At 35.8% G+C, this 20,943-nt stretch overlaps 1 protein-coding gene across 3 annotated transcripts in view; it reads right to left on the bottom strand.

The window, feature by feature from the left end:
• The window catches only part of LOC123529639 (uncharacterized), a 38,512-nt gene extending 17,892 nt beyond the window's left edge, over positions 1 to 20,620 (bottom strand). The window contains exons 1-3 of one of the 3 annotated variants that reach the window (XM_045310041.2): positions 20,526 to 20,620; positions 3,909 to 4,511; positions 789 to 867 (exon numbers count right to left, since the gene is read on the bottom strand). In XM_045310041.2, the coding sequence (XP_045165976.2) occupies positions 789 to 867; positions 3,909 to 4,501 (672 nt within the window). In that variant the 5' untranslated portion in view covers positions 4,502 to 4,511; positions 20,526 to 20,620. Of the gene's footprint in view, positions 1 to 788; positions 868 to 3,908; positions 4,512 to 12,678; positions 13,269 to 20,525 lie in introns of those variants that run through there. The other 2 variants (XM_045310043.2, XM_045310039.2) reach the window with 2 other exon arrangements.
• Positions 20,621 to 20,943: the final 323 nt, after the last annotated feature.

Here is a 20,943-nt window from a genome sequence, read left to right as displayed (position 1 = left end):
CATAAATCTTGCAAAAAGCAGGATGGAGTTATATTTCTTGCTGTACAGGGTCAGCTATTGATGGTGAACAAATGTTGCATGTTTCAAAACAATACGTTGGATAGTTTAGGAGAAAAGCTGACCTAAACATAAAACTTAACCAAGAAATCAGATTTTCTAAGTCCAAAAGGGGCCATAATTCTTGCAAAAAGCAGAATAGAGTTATGTTCCTTGCTGCACAGGGTCAACTTATGATGGTGAACAACAGTTGCAAGTTTCAAAGCAATATCTTTGATAGTTTAGGAAAAAACCCTGACCTAAACATAAAACTTAACCAAGAAATCTGATATTTTCTAAGTCCAAAAGGGGCCATAATTCTTGCAAAAAGCAGGATGGAGTTATGTTTCTTGGTGTACAGTGTCAGCTAATGATGGTGAACAAGTGTTCCAAGTTTCAAAGCAATAGCTTTGATAGTTTAGGAGAAAAGCTGACCTAAACATAAAACTTAACCAGGCAACGCCGACGCCGACACCGATCACGTGATGACAATAACTCATCATTTTTTTTCAAAAAATCAGATGAGCTAAAAACTGTAACCAAGGTGGGGATGCGGAAAGACGCCGCCGACGCCAATGCTGGGGCGAGTAGGATAGCTCTCCTTATACTTCGTATAGTCGAGCTAAAAATGGCAACTTCATGTCTGTACCAAAGAAAATGTTTCAGTGAGCATAATCTCTGTCTGAGTCTGTCTTCAATATATGTTATTTTTGTGTATTCTTATATAATGGCACTACAAGAAATCATACTACCTGAATATGAAAGTAGCTTGGTGGTTTCAGAGTAGATGGAAGACTTGAGTCATTGTAAAAGTCTCTATCAAAGACATAACTGAAATGTAAATACAAAATTTCTCATTAACAAGCACTAATTCACCTTTTGAACAAAAAAAAATACAATTACTAAGTCCTATTTCAAAGTGAAATTGAGTTTTCGTAAACAAAATATACCAAGGTGATTCCAATATATCTGTTCCTACAGTAAATGTTGTCTCAGCAAATACCAGCTAGAGTTCAGCTGGATCTAACCTCAGATTTTAACAGGACTTTTCACAGCCTGGAATTATTACTGTGTATGGCACTGTGTCGCCATATAAAACTGGCGTTTTGTTAACTAATTTTACAGAAGAAATTACTGTTTCGGAGCCTAATTTAGTGGACCCCTTTTTTCAGATGGATATATTTCAACATTTTTGCTTGGAAAACAATTTTTTTTGCATACAGTTACTGAGATCAGACTGGTCATACTTAGATATTTAGAAAAACCCTTAGTCTGCTGGCAAGGTTTTCTGCCTTTGGGACCAGCGCAAACCAAGATCAGATGGTCATTCATTCAAAATAGTAATAAGTTAATTATTTTTTCTGAAAATAAGATTATTTGTGTCTTTTTTTGTTTAAAAAATGCACATCCATAAAAGGCATGAAAAACTGTTTAGTTTGATACTGTTTCAGAATATAACAAGAGCTCGTAGAACACGAAATGCGCCCCCCTCCCCCCACTTGATGCATTCAGTAATTGCACAAGGAACAGAAATTATATGGTTACTGTGCACAAAAGTTCTACTGTACTTGGTCAAAGTGACCTTGATCTTTGAACTATTGACCTTAAAATCAATAGGGGCCATCTGCTGGTCAGGATAAACCTCCCTTTTAATTTTCGTGATCCTAGGCCCAAGCGTTCTCAAGTTATCGTCTGGAAATGGTTTTACTGTTCCAGGTCACTGTGTCCTTGACCTATGACCTACTGACCTCAAAATCAATAGGGGTCATCTGCTGGTCAACCTCCTTATCAACTTTCGTGATCCTAGGCCTAAGGGTTTTTGAGTTATTATCCGGAAACCATTTAACTGGTCTGGGTCACTGTGACCTTGACCTTTGACCTACTGATCTCAAAACCAATAAGGGTCACCTGCTTGTTATGACCAACCATCCTATCAACTTTCATGATCCTAGGCCCAAGCGTTATTGAGTTATCACCCGGAAACGGATTGGTCTACATACCGACAGACCGACCGACAGACATTCTGCAAAACAATATTTATCCTGTCACTTGCAGTATTTTCGACCCAATATCAGGGTGCCGTATATCTTTCTTGATATACCGTCAGTTGATCATGAGACCAGTGATATATGGTCAGTTGATCATGTGACCTTATGATCGATATTGTTGTCATAAGAAATTTTGCAACGAAACCATCATCATTGTGTTGGAAATGTCCGAACTAAGAAAATGAGTGGTCAAATAATGAGTTTTTATTCAAAAACGAAGAAGTTATTGCGATTTTGCCGGTAATCACGTCATTATATAAGTGATGTCATTACGAATATGACGTCATTGAAGCGGTTGTCGCACACTTATTTTTGTAAAATAAATTGCCAAATATCGGAAAATGAAGTAATGACAAGATAAATAGAATAACAGGTTAGTGCCTAAGACGGAGAAAGTTTATCTGCCTCGGCTCTGCCCGGACGTTATCAAGTTCGCCTTCAGCTCACCCGATAACCTCCTCCACCTCGCCAGATAAACTTTCTCATCTACGGCACTAACCTATTATTCTCTATACCCCTCCTTCTTCGAAGGGGGGCATAATAAAGAGAATGGAAACATGCATTGATTAATATTTAACCTGTGACCTGTGCTCTGAACTCTGCTAGTGGTCCTGATGAGGCTAACTTTATGAAAATCCTTTTAGTTCTTACGAAGATAATGGAGTAGACACAAATTTTAACTATTTGATCCTTTACCTTCAAGTGTGACTTTGACCTTTTTGATGTAAGTTTTATGAAATCTTTGACCAGGTTTCGAAAGCATGGAATGGACATAAAATCTTGTTATCTGACTTGTGACCTCCAAGTGTGATCTTAAACTTGGGCTGAGTGACCTGGGTCAAGCACTATGCATGTTGTCTTGGTGAAGTTAATATTTCATGCTAGTTATGTGGCCTCTAGAATGTTAACATAGTTATCGTATAATTTGATCTAGGTACAGAGATTTTTTCAAATTCTGGGGATGGTAACAGTTCCAGTAAAATGGGGAAAAATGTGTCATAAAATAAAGATCTGGGGAAAAAAGAATTTGATGCAGTGTTACTAATAGCTGTGGGTGGGGCAGCAGGTGTAATACTCGATGGTTTTGGGGATGACATTTTGTACATCTAGTGCTGCAGGTAGTCTAAATATTTGGTGTTTGGCATAATGGGATGGCTTATTTTATGATCTGATATTTTATAGCTGCCATCCATCTAACAAAATACGGATTGTGAAAAGTTATCATGCTGTCCACAATTACCTCTGATTTTTATGGGCAAAACGGCCATAACTTGTTATTAAGTTCATCCATACATCAATTTTAACACATATTATTTCAATAATACAAAAAAATATGCATCTGCATTGTCCATACCCTAATATTTTTAATAGCGAACTATTTGTCTAGTTTACCAGTTGTTTACAAATTGTATTGAACGTAAATGACTAAATTCTATCATCAGCGGCGTCAAAGGTAGTGTTGTCTGCTGCGAGAAATATTCGGCAGTGTTTGAACGTGTTTCTCTTAAAAGATAATGTTCATATTAAGGTTTTCAGATGCAGCTTTCAGATATAACATAAGCTTCCATTTTTTTGGCAACTGAATTTGGGGCATATCTGCCTTCGTTTGGGGGAGGAGGAAGCATACTTTTTAAGCTGGGGACAGAGTGGTCAGTTTATGATGGAAAAAAATCCCTGGATTACCTGGTTTTTGACCTCAGGTAACTTATTTTCGAACTTGACCTGGATTTCATAATCTGACAAATTTTCATATCAAGCAGAAATTAAAGTACGATTAATAATGCCTTTGATTTAAGACGAAAAATATGATATATTTGTACTTACAATGGTTCACCACTAAGGCCATCACCTTTCATGAGATCATCAACATATTCTGAAAATGAGGTGTCCACGTATCCAGTGCCACCCCTGCGAACAATTTCTCGTGCATTTCCAGATAAAACTGACCATTTTCCATACTCCTGCTTCAAACTATCTACCGTCCATTTTCTTGGATCAGTCCAGTCTTTGGCACCATTTTCAAAAGTAACAATCACCGGTCTTTTATGTCGATAAGTGTTTTCAAAATCTCTATCAGTAAGTTCATGTGCGAATTTCCTATCTATATTACACAAATCACTGCTATAAAGTTGTTTAGTTTGTTCATCTGCTAATCGCCAACCGCCAGTTTCCACTATGTCAGTGTTCAATGAGTCATTAGTAGAATTTTTATCATTAATTAAGTTAACACTAACAAAATCATACAACTCCAGTCGAAGTTCATAAATAATTAAGGCTATAATTAAAATGCAACTAGTGATAACGATCAATTTTATGGAAAAAGGTCCTTGACTTGTATTCAACTTTTGTACTTTAGTTCTTTTAGATTTTACGTTAGATATTGAGGTTGATCCCTCTGAGGCCCTTCTCCTCGACATTTTATCCAACCTGAAATTAAAATAGAATATACTCAATAAAATACATTCAAGGTATGTCTTCAGTCTTACTTTAGTTTGATTTTTTAATTCATTACCTTTTGATTGAAATTTTAGTTTAAACAGTATTTATTTCAATCAAGTAAACATAACATAAACAGCATTGTAACAAATACAGTTAGGATTAGGAAAAAAGTGACAAGATTGATTGAAATTTTAGACGTCCTAGTTGTCAAAAACAAATGATGTCTCTAAATTACTCCAAAATTTATCCTCTCGATTTAAATAACAATGTTTTATCTCAAGTAAAACAGACATTCTCATAACTGCTAAACATTACAAAGCATATGTAAATTCCTTATAAAATACCCACCATGCTCCTGTTAACTCTCAGCAAACAGTACTCATTTAACATTGAAAGAATGCAGAAACCTTTATGAAATTCTTTTGCTTTTTAGCTCACCTGTCACAAAGTGACAAGGTGAGCTTTTGCGATTGCGCAGCGTCCATCGTCCGTCCGTAAACTTTTGCTTGTGACCACTCTAGAGGTCACATTTTTCATGGGGTCTTTATGAAAATTGGTCAGAATGTTCATCTTGATGATATCTAGGTCAAGTTCGAAACTGGGTCACGTGCGGTCAAAAACTAGGTCAGTAGGTCTAAAAATAGAAAAACCTTGTGACCTCTCTAGACGCCATATATTTCATAAGATCTTCAGGAAAATTGGTCAGAATGTTCACCTTGATGATATCTAGGTCAAGTTCGAAACTGGGTCACGTGCCATCAAAAACTAGGTCAGTATGTCAAATAATAGAAAAACCTTGTGACCTCTCTAAAGGCCATACATTTCATGGGATCTGTATGAAAGTTGGTTCGAATGTTCATCTTGATATCTAGGTCAGGTTCGAAACTGGGTCACAGGCAGTCAAAAACTAGGTCAGTAGGTCTAAAAATAGAAAAACCTTGTGACCTCTCTAGAGGCCATACTTGTGAATGGATCTTCATAACAAGAGCTGTCGGAGGACAGCAACGCTCGACTATTCAACAGCCTTGTCAACTGAATGAATACAAAAGTCGAAAAGGGGCATAATTTTGTAAAAAAGGGTTATGGAACCTTCACAGTGCTTATCAGCTCATAAAGTGAACAAGTGCGTGAAGTTTCAATCCTTTCCCATAAGTGGATAATGAAATACCAGCTTACATACAAAAACTTAACCAAAAACTGCTAAGTCTAAAAAGGGGCATAATTTTGAAAAAATTGCAAAGTAGAGTTATGGACCTATACAGTGCATGTCAGATCATGACAGTGAACAAGTGTGTGAAGTTTCAATCCATTCCCATTAGTGTGTACTGAGATACCAGCTTACATACAAAACCTTAACCAACAATTTCTAAGTCGAAAAGGGGGCATAATTTCATTAAAAAGCAAAACAGAGTTATGGAACCTGTGTAATGTAGGTCAGTTTATCACAGTGAATAAGTGTGTGAAGTTTCAATCCATTCCCACAAGTCGTTACTGAGATACCAGCTTACATACAAAACCTTAACCAAGAATTTCTAAGTCGAAAAGGGGACATAATTTTGTAAAAAAGCAAAATAGAGTTATGGAACCTGTGCAATGTAGGTCAGTTTATCACAGTGAATAAGTGTGTGATGTTTCAATCCATTCCTACAAGTGGTTACTGAGATACCAGCTTACATACAAAACCTTAACCAAGAATTTCTAAGTCGAAAAAGGGGCATAAATTTTGTAAAAAAGCAACATAGAGTTATGGAACCTTTGCAATGTAGGTCAGTTTATCACAGTGAATAAGTGTGGAAGTTTCAACCATTCCCACAAGTGGTTACTGAGATACCAGCTTACATACAAAACCTTAACCAAAAATTTGTAAGTCAAACAAGGGGCATAATTTTGTAAAAAAGCAAAATAGAGTTATGGGACCGTGCAGTGTAAGTCAGTTTATCACAGTGAATAAGTGTGTGAAGTTTCAATCCATTCCCACATGTGGTTGCTGAGATACCAGCTTACATACAAAACTTAACCAAATCGGGACGCGGACGCGGACGCGGACGCGGACGCCGACGCATGGGCGAGTCCAATAGCTCTACTATTCTATGAATAGTCGAGCTAAAAATTGGTCAGAATGTTCATCTTGATGATATCTAGGTCAGGTTCGAAAGTGGGTCACATGTCATCAAAAAGTAGGTCAGTAGGTAAAATAATGAAAAACCTTTTGACCTCTCTAGAGGCCATATTTTTCAGGGGATATGTATGAAAGTTGGTCAGAATGTTTATCTTGATGGTATATAGGTCAAGTTTGAAACTGGGTCAACTGCGATCAAAAACTAAGTCAGTAGGTCTTAAAATAGAAAAACCTTGTGACCTCTCTAGAGGCCATACCCTTGAATGGATCTTCATGAAAATTGGTCAGAATGTTCACCTTGATGATATCTAGGTCAAGTTTGAAACTGGGTCACGTGCCATCAAAAACTAGGTCAGCAGGTCAGATAATAAAAAAACCTTGTGACCTCTCTAGAGGCCATACTTTTCATGGGATCTATATGAAAGTTGGTCTGAATGTTCATCTTGATGATATCTAGATCAAGTTTGAAACCGGGTCAACTGTGGTCAAAAACTAGGTCAGTAGGTCTAAAATTAGAAAAATGTTTTGACCTGTCTAGAGGCCATATTTTTCAATGGATCTTCATGAAAATTGGTCTGAATGTTCATCTTGATGATATCTAGGTCAGGTTTGAAACTGGGTCACGTGCGGTCAAAAACAAGGCCAGTAGGTATAAAAATAGAAAAACCTTGTGACCTCTCTAGAGGCCATATTTTTCATGAGATCTTCATGAAAATTAGTGAGAATGTTCACCTTGATGATATCTAGGTCAAGTTCAAAACAGGGTCACGTTCCTTCGAAAACTAGGTCAATAGGTCAAATAATAGAAAAACCTTGTGACCTCTCTAGAGGCCATATTTTTCAATGGATCTTCATGAAAATTGGTCAGAATTTTTTTCTTGATGATATCTAGGTCAAGTTCAAAACTGGGTCACATGAGCTCAAAAACTAGGTCACTATGTCAAATAATAGAAAAAACGACATCATACTCAAAACTGGGTCATGTGGGAACAGGTGAGCAATTCAGGACCATCATGGTCCTCTTGTTTTTAAATACATAGCTATAGAGGTGGTATAAATGAAAATTTTAGAGTCCCCAATATCCAGTTACTTATAGATGCCAACAGATTGAAAATCATGATTAAGTCCTATATACGAGGGGCGTTCAATAAATACCAAGAAAAATGCTCTATTAATTTCTAAATTTAATAACAATGTTAACATAATTTACTGAATAATGCTTAAATGTGCTTATGTAATATTATAAATTTCAGTAAACAAGTTGTGTAAAAATTAGTGAAACTTTATTAGGTGATGTAATTCATTTTTCGGCAGTATTCCATAATATTGAACTCTGGAAAGTTTGTTTGAATACTCTCGAGTCCGGATTTCCATGGAAATTAATACACATTCCATTGAAACCTCTGGAATTTTCTCAGCCGGGCACTTTTCTACAAACAAATAAAAACTATTCATATAACATTCCCGATTAGTACTGATTAAATGGTAAACATGTGATCAAATAATAAATCAGAAAGATCAAATTACTACTTAGTAAAATACATGTTATCCGTTTTACCCATCATTATCAAGAGCTCTTTAATTTTCAAAATGTGACAGAAAGTTATTACCTTCTGAACCACAAGTCATAAGCAAGACTGTCATGGTCACTTTTGAACCTCCCATACCCCTAATAATGCATTGTTTTCTTCTGGAAATTGTCTCTGAGATGTTATGCAGCATAGCAACTGACTCTTTTCTTGAGTGTTATTCAAAATACAGAATGATATCGCATATCTCCTTTTAACCAATCCTTCCAGCAGTTCAAGAGATACAGACCGGACACGAAACACACTCATATGATTATTGACCCCTAAGTGTGGTGAACATTTGTGTAAAGTTTCTTTCAAGGGGTTCAAGAGTTACAGAGTGGACACCAAATTGCTAACGGACAGATGGATGGACAGACACCGGGGGTATAACGTAATACATCCCTTCAGGCATATAAAGTAAGTGGCAAGATATGTCTTAGTAAAAATGTAATGTAAAATAAGAAAAGATATGATAATGGGCCAGATGACGTTACATGATGTTGCCAGACGGACAAGCATTACCTAAATACTTGTTAATCGTCCTAAGAAAACATGATTTTGACACATCAAGTTTTAAATAATTTCCTTATCCTAGATTCTATTACAGTTTCATCCATTTTTAATGACAGATGAAGATAAATGAGAGCAATTTCCTAGGCAATTATTGAACACCCCTGGAAAAATGGTATGCTAGATCTATCAAGCATAGTGTAGGTTTGTTATGCTGGAATACATATTATGGACTCACAAAACATCCATTCTATTAGAAGATGCTTTTGTGCAACTATACAAAGAATCGTAAAACATGTGACAAGATATGGGTGTAACGATATGCTAGTCTCACAATACAATACATATCAGGATACAGATCCAACTATACTGTACGTATTATGATACAGATTGAGTACCATAAGTAAGCATTTATGTGACAAAATGAAAAACAAGTAAGCCCACGGGCAGAATGTCGAGCCTGCCAGCTGTCGAGTGTGACCTTGACCTAAGACCTAGGGACCTGATTCTAACGTATGACACTCCATCTAATGGTGAACATTCATGCCAAGTTACATCAAAATCCCACCATGCATGAAGAAGAAATGCTTTGGACAAACTTCAATTTGACTTTTGACCTGCAACTGTGACCTTGACCTTTGAGATAGGAACATGGGGTTTGCGCATGACACGCCTTCTTATTAAGATAAACATTCATGCCAAATATAAACAAGATTGGTTCATGCATGTCAAAGTTATGGTCCAGACAAAATCAGATGCATGCACGCACAGATGCACGCACATACACCGTGTGTGTGTGTGCGTGCGTCTTTGTTCAGGTTAAATGTCTTTTTCAACAATTTTTATGACGGTGTCTACCTGTAGCAGTGAGCACAATGCCCAACTTATAGTGCTGCTTCACTGGAATACCTTCCCGTGGACACGTGACATGATATCCCACTCACTCATATTATACTGACACTGGGCGAATCAGTCCTATCACTATCCTCTTAATGCTGAGCACCAAACGTGGAAGCTACAAGTCTTTGGTTACGACACGGCACAACATTTAAGATCACAGTACCATACCCAGTAAAAATAATTTTCATTTATGATTTTCAAAGCATATATCTGCAGACTCATGACATTTTTCATATCATATATTTGATTCACACAATGCTAGACACCAACTTGATGCAGGTCTTCGACTGGAGACATCTGGGATGTCAGTAGTGGTCTGAAACTCAGTCAAACATTTTCTTGACTGAAAGTATATAGCTTGGCTTGGTTTTGGTATTGTTGGTGCTATTGTGCATTTTATTTGACATGGCGGGGCAGAGTTAATCTCTGACTTATGCAAATAATGGTAATCTCAAAACAAGAGGACCATGATGGTCCTGAATCGCTCACCTCTTCCCACATGACCCAGTTTTGAGTATGACGTCGTTTTTTCTATTATTTGACATAGTGACCTAGTTTTTGAGCTCATGTGACCCAGTTTTGAACATGACCTAGATATTATCAAGATAAAAATTCTGACCAATTTTCATGAAAAATATGGCCTTTAGAGAGGTCACAAGGTTTTTATATTATTTGACCTACTGACCTAGTTTTTGAAGGTACGTGACCCAGTTTCGAACTTGACCTAGATATCATCAAGGTGAATGTTCTGACCAATTTTCATGAAGATCTTTTGAAATATATGGCCTCTAGAGAGGTCACAAGGTTTTTCTATTTTTAGACATACTGACCTAGTTTTTAACGGCACGTGACCCAGTTTCGAACTTGACCTAGATATCATCAAGATGAACATTCTGACCAACTTTCATAAAGATCCCACAAAAAATGTGACCTCTAGAGTGGTCACAAGCAAAAGTTTACGGACGCACGGACGGACGGACGCACGGACGGACGACGGACGCTGCATGATCACAAAAGCTCACCTTGTCACTATGTGACAGGTGAGCTAAAAACAAGCAAAATAGGTAGAGCAATTTATAATTGTTTAATTCGGTAATCTTCGGTAACCAACGACTAAAATTCAACACCTCATTGGTTCTATGTACTACATATCCTGCACAAATGCACTCACTTCAACTTGGACCGTCGCTCAACCGTGCCCCACCAGGTCGATTAAAACGAACAATACATCAGATTATCAGCATGTTTTCGCAAATTACATCTGAACAATACGGTATTACCAAAACTCAAAATATTCTATGTAACACTAATGGGTCATTTGTAATAAATTGTGATTAACGTACAAGACAGATTTATTCAATGAAGGAATCTGACTATGAGGCCAAAATAACTGTGTATGTATATCATACAATGATGTAAACTTTCAAGAGCAAACTTTCAACAAAATCAAATAATGCAATAATATGATTATATTTACATTTTACAAAATGTACATGACAATTGTGTTCATTTATATACAAGCAAATTTCATTACTAGGAATGAAAATCATCATAAAAAACGATGCTATTGGGTTAGTGTCCGGCTATACCTCAAAGAACAATATTACTGACACCCTGCATATAAAATTTCAAGAAAGATTTTGGCAAAGTATGTGGTTCTGTATTAGGAGATTTGTAAATTGTATATTTTACCTAAACAAAAAAGAGAAATCCAAAACTTAAAGCATTCTCAAAAACAAATTTACACTATTGTTGATACCTTAAAGAACAAATTGATTGCTTGTCTGCACAATGAGACTTGTGTTATCTTCAGATTGCAGAGCTTATCAGTGACATCATAGATCCTTACATACCAGACAACCAAGTTAAGCATGAGGTATACAATAAATTTTCTTGTCTACTCAATTGGAGAGAGGGACTGGACAGGGGAACTAGGTTCCTTAGGAAAAAGAGAAGTGTTGATGTCATAATATGACATCATAGTATGAACAATTTTTAATTTACAATCTCCTTGAAAATGTTACAATTATATTGATGGCAGGCAATACAAGTAAAAGGACCTAACATATCTGCCTGAGCAAGACGGGTTGTTTCCCAATGCTCAGGACAGCTAGTGCTCCACACAGTTCCCCTAATTTGGAAAAACCCTGTCTTACACAGGAAGTCATATAAGGCCCTTAGAATAAAACAATTAGAAATGAAGAAAAAAGTCATTAATTTTGCCAGTGTTTATGTGTTACGAATAGATTGCCTCTTTTGTTATATCTAATACTGCTTTTCAAATAAAATCAGTGCTTCCATTGTAGCAATCTTCTGCAATCTATTCAAACTCAAGAACCAAATACAAACCATTTATATAGTACTGTTTGTTTAAATGTGTGTTTATGGTAATAATAAAATTACCAGCTATGCATCAGGAAATATGCCCTCCTTCCTTCACAGAGTTAGAATGCTTTTCTGAAGTAGGCATGTTCCGGCTGCCGGACTTGTGCATCCTTCTCACAAAAATCAAAATATCTATTCCTATTATTATTTTATTGGCACTACATTAACAAAAAATTAACTTAGCATGATTAAAAGCACCAAAACACAAAAAAAATATCAAAACACGCATACAGAGGTATTTAACATATTTAAAATAAAGTTCACTTACCAGAGAGAAACATTAACGATAGAAAAAGTAATGAATGAGCATTCACTTAAGAGAAAAATTCTATAGATCATGACATATGTACAGTCTTAAGTACTTAATAGGATTAGCCGGTGGGAATATAAGCCCTACATGCAAGCTGTGCACTAAATAAATCCTACTTTAATATACAGATAAGACACTTTACATGGTTTCTTATCAAACTGTCACCTATTAGAAAATAACCTTTGCAGACTAAGTTCAGAAAGAACTGCAGTTTCATGATGACTATCAGATCTACTCCATAAATCTTTAACAGGAGAAAAATACACATGACAGACAAAATTTCAAGACTTTGTTTAAATGATCCCAGAGACCCAATGTGTTATCCCAACCCTGATACTAGTGATGATTCTGTGTACTTACGAAGAATTGCTTGTTTGTCGTACATATAATCCTCCATATATATCATTCATTGACGAACTCCGCATGTCTTGCCTACTCCTTAGCAACGTGTATCTCCTGGACATCATTATTCAACATTGACATGTACATAAAATGCTTATGAAGTTGAAGATTCACCTTTATATATTTTAAAACTTGACTGTTGTGTTACTTAGCTCACATGTAGCTATTATTCTTTCATTTCATTTCATAAATGAAAATCAAACAATTGTCTCTATAGCAATGATTATGCTCGCGGGAAGTATTAAATATTGACAGCTGAAAATTTTGCAGGTATATCACTATTCATCATCAAAGAAATACAGGCAAAACAACAACAATATTGATTGAAATGCTCAAATATTTGAACTGGCAAGAGCTATGTCACTTATAGAATTCTTGTCATGAATATAAAAATAAATGACACAGATTTATCGTTTTCTAATTCTGCAGATTTTAAAAAAACCAAATCAAAACAAGAAAGTCCTGACAATCTTTGATCGCTCAACTGAGTAAAGCCAATATTTAATGCTCTGTGATCTAATCAAGTTAAGCTATTCCTAAACAAATCCTGAACTTTTTTTTTAAAAAATCAGCTGTCATAGATCCTTTATTTGCAGTTTCAAATTTATCCAACTTGTAATACATGTTTAGCCTTCAAAAAAAAATTTCAACCAACCTTTTGTCACTTTCACATACATTTTCAAGTGTTCAATTTTCTAATCAGAATTCCCTTTTTTTAAAATAAATAGGTTTTTTTCAACAACAAATGTACATAATTAATAACTGATATCGAAGTTTGGTTTGAATATGGTATAGAAATCTGTAAGAACATATTTCCACTTCAATGTCTGATAAAGACAGAGTACAATTTTTTTTATCTGATTAGAGAAGGTTTGTTTCAGCTTATCTATCAAACTGACATTTCATGCAACTTTTATTCTCAAATATTCCATTGATTAAACAATAATCATACAATATATCATGAAACAGGGTGAAGAATGCCAGCCGATGGTTATATATTATTATTTCATATCCCCCTTCAGCAAAAAGTAATTAGAGCTATCGCTGCATGTGATACATACCCCCCACTAGACGCTTGAAACTTTAAAATGGTAATAAATAACAACCACTGTAACTTTAAAGTGACATTATGCGCATCTTACTGCACATAGTTTGTTTTTGGTGAATGCTTTACAAAAGCAATTTTCGGCTGCTGTGCATTTAAATGTGTTAAATTAACGATAATGCTGCATAAGTATTTGAAGTTGATTCTTTAGAAATAAAGAAATCAGACTAAATACGGTTCGACGGAAAACAGACTTCCTGGCTGCAGCAAAAAAAAATATACACCACTTAACTGGTATGGTAAAAAACACTTTACTGTCAAGGAATATCAACTAAAACAACCATAGTCCCAACACTTAGGGACGAAAAATACACTGAGAAAGTACATGTCCAAAAAAATTAGGGACAAGAAAAATAATTATTTTTCCAGATTTTAGGGGTGTCCCAAGATTAAGGGTGTCACAAGACTTCTATGCAATTATCTCCCTTACCTATAGGTTGAGATTTCTGAAGTTGAAGAGAAGCAACTCCTGCGTGCAGTTTGACTTTTCTTTAAAAAACTGCCCCAGTCAAAATAAGAAAGTCATATTTGGAAAGTTATTATTTTGTTCTGGTAACAGGAAGAGTTTGGTATATCGGGTTAAAAGGTATAATTTCCTCCACTCTTTTTACACAGACATCTATTTCAGCTGGATTTTTACTTGAAAAAATGCGTATAATTCCACTTTAATGTTCAATCTGGCAGATGAATGTTTTTGTGTTCATTGTATCAAGTTACATGTTGTTCTTTTCATTGTCATTAAATGTTTAAAAAATATGAAAAGTAAGTACAAACAAGAGCAACGCCTACGGTTGCCATCGTTCGTCTGCAAGTGCTGGTCAGTATGTAAGAGAAGTGTTATAGTTCAGAATTTCTAAGTACAAAAAGGGCCATAATTCTAAAAAAATGCCAGTTAGAGTTATGGTTCTTGACCTACGTAGTCAACTAATGATGGTTAACAAGTGTGCAAAGTTTCAAAGCTGTAGCTCATATAGTTTTTGAGCAAAGGTGGACCTAAACAAAAAATTTAACCAAGAAACTCAAATTTTCTAAGTACAAAAAGGGCCACAATTCTGACAAAATGCATATCAGAGTTCTGGTTCTTGGTTTACCAGTACTAAGTCACCTAACAATGACAAACAAGTGAGCAAAGTTTAAAAGCTATAGCTCTTATGGTTTCTGAGAAATGGTGAACCCAAACAAAAAATTTAACCAATGCCGATGCTGACGATCAAGTGACGACAATACCTCGTAGATTTTTTAAAAAAATCAGACAAGCTAAAAAGGGAGTTTATTTTATAAATATTCATGACAGAGTTGTCGTTCTTGACATCATTATTGGAGAAGTGACAAATTGGCATATAACCAGTTCAATGTTCAGGGCAGATTTATGGTTATGATGTCTTACAATTTCTCTTAATGACAAGTATTATTGTAATAAGTTACTTTAAAATCGCTTCAATGGAATTAATGTCATCTCTAAAGTATTAAAAACATGAACAAGAGGACCATGATGGTCCTGAATCGCTCACCTATCCCCACATGACCCAGTGTTGAACTGAGTACGACGTCGTTATTTCTATTATTTGACACAGTGACGTAGTTTTTGAGCACATGTGACCTAGATATCATCAAGATAAAAAATTCTGACCAATTTTCATGAAGATCCATTGAGAAATATGACCTCTAGAGAGGTCACAAGGTTTTCCTATTATTTGACCTAATGACCTAGTTTTTGAAGGCACGTGACCCACTTCTGAATCTGACCTAGATATCATCAAGGTGAACATTCTGACCAATTTTCATGAAGATCTCATGAAAAATATGGCCTCTAAAGAGGTCACAAGGTTTTTCTATTTTTCGACCTACTGACCTAGTTTTTCACCGCACATGACCCAGTTACAAACCTGGCCTAGATATCATCAAGCTGAGCACTCTCACCAATTTTCATGAAGATCCATTGAGAAACATGGCCTCTAGAGACGTCACAAGGTTTTTCTATTTTTAGACCTACTGACCTAGTTTTTGAACGCACGTGACCCAGTTTCGAACTTGACCTAGATATCATCAAGAGGAACATTCTGATCAATTTTCATGAAGATCCATTGAGAAACATGGGCTCTAGAGATGTCACAAGGTTTTTCTATTTTTAGACCTACTGACCTAGTTTTTGACCGCACGTTACCCAGTTTCAAAATGACCTAGATATCATCAAGGTGAACATTCTCACCAATTTTCATGAAGATCCATTGAGAAATATGGCCCTCTAGAGAGGTCACAAGGTTTTTCTATTTTTAGACCTACTGACCTAGTTTTGACCGCACGTGACCCAGTTTCGAACTTGACCTAGATATCATCAAGGTGAACATCTGACCAATTTTCATGAATACCATTGAGAAATATGGCCTCTAAGAGATCACAAGGTTTTTCTATTTTTAGACCTACTGACCTAGTTTTTGACCCCACGTGACCCAGTTTCGAAATTGATCTGGATATCATCAAGGTAAACATTCTGACCCATTTTCATGAAGATCCATTGAGAAATATGGCCTCTAGAGAGGACACAAGGTTTTTCTATTTTTAGACCTACTGACCTAGTTTTTGACCCCACGTGACCCAGTTTCGATCTTGACCTAGATATCATCAAGTTGAACATTCTGACTAATTTTCATGAAGATCCATTGAGAAATACGGCCTCTAGAGAGGTCACAAGGTTTTTCTATTTTTAGACCTACTGACCTAGTTTTTGACTGCACGTAACCCAGTTTCGAACTTGACCTAGATATCATCAAGGTGAACATTCTGACCAATTTTCATGAAGATCTCATGAAAAATATGGCCTCTAGAGAGGTCACAAGGTTTTTCTATTTTTAGACCTGCTGACCTAGTTTTTAAATGCACGTGACCCAGTTTCGAACTTGACCTAGATATCATCAAGATGAACATTCTGACCAACTTTCATAAAGATCCCATGAAAAATGTGACCTCTAGAGTGGTCACAAGCAAAAGTTTACGCACGCACGAACGCACGCACGCACGGACGGACGATGGACAATGGACGCCACGCGATCACAAAAGCTCACCTTGTCACTTTGTGACAGGTGAGCTAAAAATGAAGCACATTTAAAAAAGGTGACAATTTCATAATATAAACAAGAGGTCAAAATTGGCCTAAGTTATTCACCTAAAGGGGACCTTGGCCAAGTTTGGTGAACAGTAAGTTCATTCAAAGTTTCTTAACGGACTAGCCCAAAAATGTGTAACCATTTGAAAAAACTTGAGAGGTCAAACCAAGGGGACTACAGATCAAATTTGGTGAAGATCTCTCAAGTGGTTCTTGAGAAGAACTTGTTTAACCCTTAGCCTGCTGGTGGCAACTGATTCTGCCTTTGCGACCAGTGCAGACCAAGATCATGGTCTGCACTGTTCACTATTCAGTCAGTAAACTTTTAGTGGACACCCCTTCAAATAAAAAATACTATTGGCAAAATTGAATGATGGACCAGTCCATTTTAGAAATCTAGCAGGGTAAAGGTTAAAAGACTTATCTACTTTTACTGTGCCGGCAAAATCTGTGTGAACAAACTGATTACATTCACTCAAACCTAACCTGGTGTTTCCCACTGGCACTAGACTAGAAAGAAAAAAACACTGTACAAGTTTTACCCTTAGTACCTCTTGGTATACTATAAAAACCATGGTCATGAAAGGGAAAATATACTAACCTACTTCAATTGCATATTTCTAACATAAACGCGCAGTTCAGTAAATTGAATCAGTCTAAAATGTGTTTTACAGCTGATGACAAGCAATACTCCAACAAAAAATAGAAAACAGTTGTTTTGTGACGCCAGGATGTCGTAATAAAGGGGGTCTCATGGACAAATACATATTTTACTTTTGCTTATAAAACATCACTGCTTTTAGTTTACATTGATCATAGTGAAGGTTACAAATAACTAAAAGCTGTGCATACATTCTAAATACGACTGCTTCATGGACTTCTAACAAAGGCATATTAACTACCATAAACACAATACACATATAAATCAGATTTTAAACAACAACGTAACTCACCTCTCCCAAATGCTCTATGAGCTAAGCGGGCCGTCCTGTTTTTTACATGTCACCTAAATGTTTATTGAATTAATGTAACTGTATGCACAGTCCATGGTATATTCAGTTAAGTTTAGACCATACTTTATTTCTACAGTGTATGACATTTATTAAGTTGTGTGTTTTTAAAAATATACTGAAAAGATACTGACTAAATAAAAGGGAAAACTCAGGAAGGATCTTAAATTGTCCAAGTGTCATTTTTGAAGTAAAGCTATAAGAGCAAGATGATTTTGGGATAAAATGTATGTCATTAGAATGTGGTGGGTCTTTAAAATTAATCCCATATGGACAGACATTCATGAAATGATAAAAGATCAACATATATCAAACATTTACGACGTCTACTTTAAACATTGTGGAAGGTGTTAATTATTTCAAATTCAGGGTAAAGTCGCTACCAGCTAAGTAGGTATGATATCTTTCAGTGCTTTTATACTGGCATTTGATCCAATGTTGTCTGTTTTAAGGACTTTGATTTATGTAAAGATATAAAGAAGGAAAGAAATAGATAATTTTGGCCTCATTCCTAAAAATGTGATCTAAGTTTTTATTTTCGTAAACTTTGAATGCTCATCATTCTATCAAGCCTATTTACATAGAAAATTGTAGGATAAGTACCCTAACCTTTCTTTGGGGTAAATAAATTACTTAAACCCAATTTTGAAAACTTAAAAACTAGTACATGTACCGGTATGTAACTACTGTAGTACAAATGCTTCAAATTTATTAAATTGTTTGATTTTATCTCCCCGTGTGAAATTTGTAAACAAAAGAAAAATCAAATTATTAATTAACTGAAAAGGTCCAAATAAATGGATTATAGGGTACGTACTTAATAATCAAATTGGCAGTGGCTTGGTAGCCGGCTCTATATACACAAATCATATATGAACATATACGGCCAAAGGTCTATGTAGCCGGTTCCGGCTACCTAGACTAAAGGTCTAGATAGCCGGCTCTTTATATATATAATTATATACATATCGTATATGAACATGTAAGTCAAGGTAGTCAGCTCCTTAATAAACTGTGTCTATAAAGGATCATTATATTAGTAAAATAAATTACATTTCTTGTGATTTATTATTTACTATTTTTGATTTCCTGTTTATTTCACCATATTTACGCATTAATTTTAACAGGTCCGAAACATTGAGGAATGATACTAATTTCACTTGGGTAATGATTACATTTTAGTTTTATCATAGACTCCGTGTGTAAAATCTCAAACTAAAATAAAGGTATTAAATCAATGAAAAATCTTAATTTGATTTCTAAAATAGTGTGATATTTATTTCTAAAGTCATTATAATAATTATGTGCATTGTCAAGTGGAAACTGGCAGGTACTCGAAAATGCAGCTCTCTGATTGGTCAGTTATAACCCCTAATGTACTGTGCTGTCATGATAAAGTTATGATATTTTTTTATACAGTTTATTACAGCCGGCTACCTTGACTTACATGTTCATAGATATCTTGCAAGTAGATTAATAATATCTGTCATGTGTTTATGAATCGGATAGAAATATCCGTCCCGAGGGCACCTGCGCATTGGGCAGTAGAGGCTTGCCGAATTACCGCCCATGCGCAGGTGGCCGAGGGACGGATATTTCCATTCAATTCGTAAACGTGACTGATATTTTTTCTTGCATATCGTATACATGTTAGCATTTTATTCTGGCAGATTATTTTTCTTGCATACCGTATTTTACAAATAACAGGTAGAAATACCGTACTTTCTTTGTAGCACTCTTTCTTATATTAGAGCGCGGGAAATTAACGTCCGTAAACAGAAGTGACTTCACGATGTTTTGCATTACGCACAATAACAAAGTTCCACTTTAGTTTTATCGTTTGTTCTAACGGTAAACTAACGTATTTTGAATCGAGAAATATACTATAAGGAACGGAGAGAAACTATCAAGGTACCTGCTTGGAGCACTTTTAGAATCTGTCCGTAGGTAAAATCTGCATAATTTGCAATATCCAGTACCTGTATGGTTTAAATAAAGGTAAGGCTTTTTTAGTTTGTATATTTCATAATTGGGGGGCTGCTGCCCCCCACACCCCCCGCATTTTCTAAACCTGGCGAGGAAAATATATCCATGCTACCATATCGATAAATAAAAGAATGCCCAAATAACGAGAATAGCTACGGACAGATTCTAAAGTCTAGCCACCTGCTTTTTTGGTATTTATACATAAACAATATATTATCAGTGCATGAACCACTAGTTGTCATTAACAGCGCGAGAGTCATCTGGCATGGGGGGTGCCAGATGGGTTTTGCTGGCATGGGTAAAATCACCAGAAACGCCAGTCCGGTGTGCCAAAAGTTTATTTCTGGGACGCATGTGACATTACCTGCAGGGCGAGAAGGAGATGTGAAAGCTGGTTGTAAGACTTTGCTTTATTTTATTGACAGGGAATTTAATTTGAATTAAAAACAACAACTAAAAGTCAACATCCTCGTAAAACTATGAGAAAAAAAATCAGTTGTATTTCCCTAACATTTTAGTCCGTTTTTAAAACAAGTACATGTACTGGAATTGAAATCGGACGTTTATAACTCAATTTATGCCTATAAAACTACTGACGTACCGAATTCATTCTACCCATTTTAACGATATCTGGCTCATAACAGCTTACACTGTTACACCCATCTCAGGTTTACAAAGGGAGCTATTGGTTTAAAGGGACGTAACTCAAATCTTAACAAAACAGTCATATCGTAAAAGGGAAACAATTTCGTTTACAATTATTCTATGGATCCGACTCCAAGAAAGTGTTACTTCCCCTTACTGGTACCGTATAGCTCGCATTGAATGTAGGCCAATGTTAAACCTAACTCTAACTTTTAGTCAATATATTTTACACTCAAATACATGCGTATGATTTAATGTTGGCGAGTTTACAAGAGGCAGAACTCCACAGTGACTTAAACAGCATAGCAACTTCGTGTAGAAAATAGAATATGTCAATAGCACCTGATATATCTTCTTTAAAACTTGTGATCTAC

This window comes from Mercenaria mercenaria, chromosome 13 (genome assembly GCF_021730395.1).
Source record: "Mercenaria mercenaria strain notata chromosome 13, MADL_Memer_1, whole genome shotgun sequence".
Classification (NCBI taxonomy): Eukaryota; Metazoa; Mollusca; class Bivalvia; order Venerida; family Veneridae; genus Mercenaria; species Mercenaria mercenaria.
Note: the sequence above shows the minus strand (reverse complement) of the source record. Positions and strands in the feature narration are given on the sequence as shown.